At 48.8% G+C, this 3555-nt stretch overlaps 1 protein-coding gene across 1 annotated transcript; it reads right to left on the reverse strand.

Annotated features, from left to right (window-relative positions):
* Positions 1-26: 26 nt before the first annotated feature.
* On the reverse strand, positions 27-2684 carry lrrtm4l2 (leucine rich repeat transmembrane neuronal 4 like 2). The gene is made up of 2 exons (XM_014021375.1): positions 2422-2684; positions 27-2055 (listed from the first exon to the last, which is right to left on the reverse strand). The coding sequence occupies exons 1-2, from the start codon at positions 2426-2428 to the stop codon at positions 440-442; spliced, it is 1623 nt and encodes a 540-aa protein (XP_013876829.1). The 5' UTR covers positions 2429-2684; the 3' UTR covers positions 27-439.
* Positions 2685-3555: the final 871 nt, after the last annotated feature.

Genomic DNA, 3555 nt, shown 5'->3' on the forward strand with positions numbered 1-3555 from the left:
CACACACACACACACACACACACACACACACACACACACACACACACACACACACACACACACACACACACATCCTGAATGCTTCACAGACTACAGAGTAAGAACAAAACTAGAATGTAAAAAATGGCTCATAGCGATGTAATCTGACTCAGAATAAGGCCAGTCTCTCAGCAGAGCTGACTTGTACTGTCAGGAGTTTGGATCAGAGATAGCAAACCTCGATGAACCCCGTCACTGTTCTCTTGTCAATCAGAATGATAATTAGCTCTCTCCCAATATATCTCTGCATTCAAATCATCCTTTCTGTGCACATAATTACATTGTGCAGAGCCTCCAAGTACTTCCTTTAGTGCAGCAGAATTTATCATCCCACATCAGAGATAAAACCTCTTTATCTCCGCTTGGCAAAACCCGCCGTTTGTCTCAAAGGCGGGAGCGCTCACACCTCACATTCTATGGATCCGGATATAGTGCACGTGCACGGCCTGTTCTCGGTCACCAAGGCATCCAGCGTCTCTGAGTTTGAATGATAACTCAGATAGTACTCTTGCAGCTGAGAGTTAAGGTCCTGCTCCTGCTTGCGGGCCTTTTTCCTGCGCTTGTGGTTGACTGAGTGCTCCTGCAGCTGCCTCATGGTGTTAGGGTAGCGCCTCCACGAGACATAAATAACCAGCAGGATCAATGACAGCGACAGGAACAGGGCTACGCTGCCTGCAATGATTTTATGGAAAGCCATATGTTCAAACTGTAGCTCTGGGATGAAGCTTGTAGGGCTTTCAGCAGAGAAAGGAGGCGTAGAGCTTACAGCTGGGGGCGCTGATGTCTTTCTGTATGTCCCAGTTGGACGGACAGGTGAGGTGGTTAATTTCGGGGAAGGTGACGCAGTGGGAGTCGGCTCCGTAGCTCCAGAGGACCACGCCGTGCTGCTCCCAGCGTGACCTGAGCTCAGTGGGACGAGCGTGGTGGTGGAAAACGGGCTGAATACATCCACGCACATCGAGTGGTTCCTCACCACGTCCACCACGCGCTCGCCCTGCACCGCTTTGGGCCCGCTGCAGATCATACTGATGTCTTTGGGGTCCCTGAGGGTTCTGAGCCAGCCCATGAGAGGGCAGATCSTGGCGCTGCAGTCCCAGGCGTTCCCGGCCAGGCTGATGGTGGTCAGAGAAGTCCACGCCGCCACGGCTTCCACCGGCACGCTGCTCAGCTTGTTCGACTCAAGGTTGAGGGTTTCCAAGTTTGGCATGTACTGGAAAACCTTTGGGTCCAGCGTTTGGATTTCATTCCCCGACAGGTCCAGTTTCTGAAGCTTCTGCCATGTCCAGGCCACGCCTTGGCTGATGGATCGGATGCGGTTCCACTGCAAATAAAGAGTCTGGAGGTTGGTGAGGCGTGGGAAAATGTAGAAATTAATCCTGGAAAACTGATTATGCTCTAAGTGAAGCTCCCTCAGCTTGAAGAGCCCTAAAAACGTAGTGCGGGTCAAACCGCGCAAGCGGTTATAGCCCAAGTCTAGAAACTCCAAGCTGCGGCACTCCAGAAACGTGCGAATGAGGATTTCTTTCAGCCCGTTCGATCGAAGGTGGAGGTTCTGCAGCTTCCGCAGGCCGTAGAAGTGACCTGGCTGCAAAGACTGGATTTGATTGTAGGATAAATCCAGGTTCCTCAGGTTCGGTATGGCGCTGAACGTTTTGTTGTGCAGATGGGTGATTTTGTTGGAGCTGAGAATCAGCTCCTTGAGCCTGCGCACGCCGCGGAAGGCCAGAGCGTCTATGGCACTRATGGCGTTATGGTCCAAGTAAAGCCAGACGAGCTGATTGAGGTGGGCRAACTGGTACGGCAGCAGCACCAGCAGGTTGTTATAGCGCAGAGACAGTCCTTGGCATCCCGTCGTGATGTTTACTGGAATGTCTTGGAGATCGCCAGACTCGCAGTAAGCAATCTTGCCTTCGCAGCGACAACTCGCGGGGCACATCCTCTCCCCCTCGCTGAGCAGCAGCAAAGCAGCTGCCTGCAGAAGAAGACAAGAGAACCTCCAGTCCAACATCACAGAACCTGTTGGGGGGTAGAGAGCGGGGCACAGGCAATCAAAGGCATGACTTTGGCTTCAGAAACTCTTTGCCTAACGAGTAAAGGTARGACATTCATCCTTCAAACAGGAGATCACAGCCAGCAGCAGCTTCAGCTCTGATGTCTGAGACCTGCTTCATGAAGAATTAATAACAGGCTGATGTTTGCTACTTTTTTAAGGTAAGCAAATAAATTTGCACAGGAAAAGAAACAGCTCCTCTCTTTTCTTTTTTAAGGGCAATAAAGAGGCATTTATTTAAGGCTGATCACAGCTGTCATCTTGGCTACAGGAGCATAAAGAGAGAAACTGTCACTAAAATTGTGAAGAAGAAAAAAAGCATAAAGACTTACCCATCATCAGTCAGAGAGGGGGAAGAGAAATCCTCCGTGGGGAGAGAGAGGGAAAAGGGGGTGAAAACGGTTAAAGAGTGCTCCAAACTGCGCTCAGTSCCTTCCTGCAGCCCCACAGTCGCTCCGCATGCTCAGAGCCAAGTTTCACCCCCCACGGGTCGGACCGAACCGGGCCGGCGTCCGGACGGGGCTCCGCGGCGGGACGGGTGCGCGCTGGGGTCCAGTTCACGTCAGTCCTGCTGTCTGTGTGTGCACAATTACACATATGAGCGCCAATGAACTGATGCACGTCCCTCTCCACGCGTGCGCCCCCCTCCTCCTCTCACTGCCCCCTCCTCCCTCCTATCTCTCTTTACCTCAGTCCAGTTCTCAGGAGCGTGGGCGTCCCCAGGAACATAAGCTCACCGCCTGCACGTGGAAAGCCTGGTATATTATTTAGTGATTGTGAGGTTTGTCAGTTTTGGCTGTTTGTGTTTTGTGTCATGACGTCACGTGTGTGAATGAAAACCAGAGATGATTTTAAAAATTGAAAAGATTCACTGGAGATGAGGTCTGAAGATGAATCACCATCCCTCTGATTTAATTCATCATTTCAGACATATATTCAGCAATATTTTGGGTACTTTAGGTGGAGTTCTGAGAAGTTTTTAAGAGTCATTATCTTACCTGTTGTGGATAGCTCATTGAACCATTCCAGTCTCTAACAATCCATTCTGGTTCACGTAACTTTACCTTATTAACCCTTACATATCTCTTCTGCATTGCACACTTATTGACACAGAACTGTGTGTATTTGTGAATGCAAATAATTACAGCAACAGAATGGGCAAAATGGAAAATGTTCAGACTACTTCTACTGAAACAGCAGTTAAAGCAAAACTGACAAAGATGTAACAGCTCATAAAATAGCATTAGCATGAGCTGTTTTTCAGACTGAATGTGTTGAATACGATTTTACTTCAACCATTTTTTGTCTCATTAGTATATTCAGTCACACAATTACAGCTGGAGATTAGCACCAGCTCTCACATAACCCTGCAAGTATGACGATGTATGTATGTATGTATGTATGTATGTATGTATGTATGTATGTATGTATGTATGTATGTATGTATGTATGTATGTATGTATGTA

Source organism: Austrofundulus limnaeus, unplaced genomic scaffold (assembly GCF_001266775.1).
Source record: "Austrofundulus limnaeus strain Quisiro unplaced genomic scaffold, Austrofundulus_limnaeus-1.0 Scaffold289, whole genome shotgun sequence".
NCBI classification, from domain to species: Eukaryota; Metazoa; Chordata; class Actinopteri; order Cyprinodontiformes; family Rivulidae; genus Austrofundulus; species Austrofundulus limnaeus.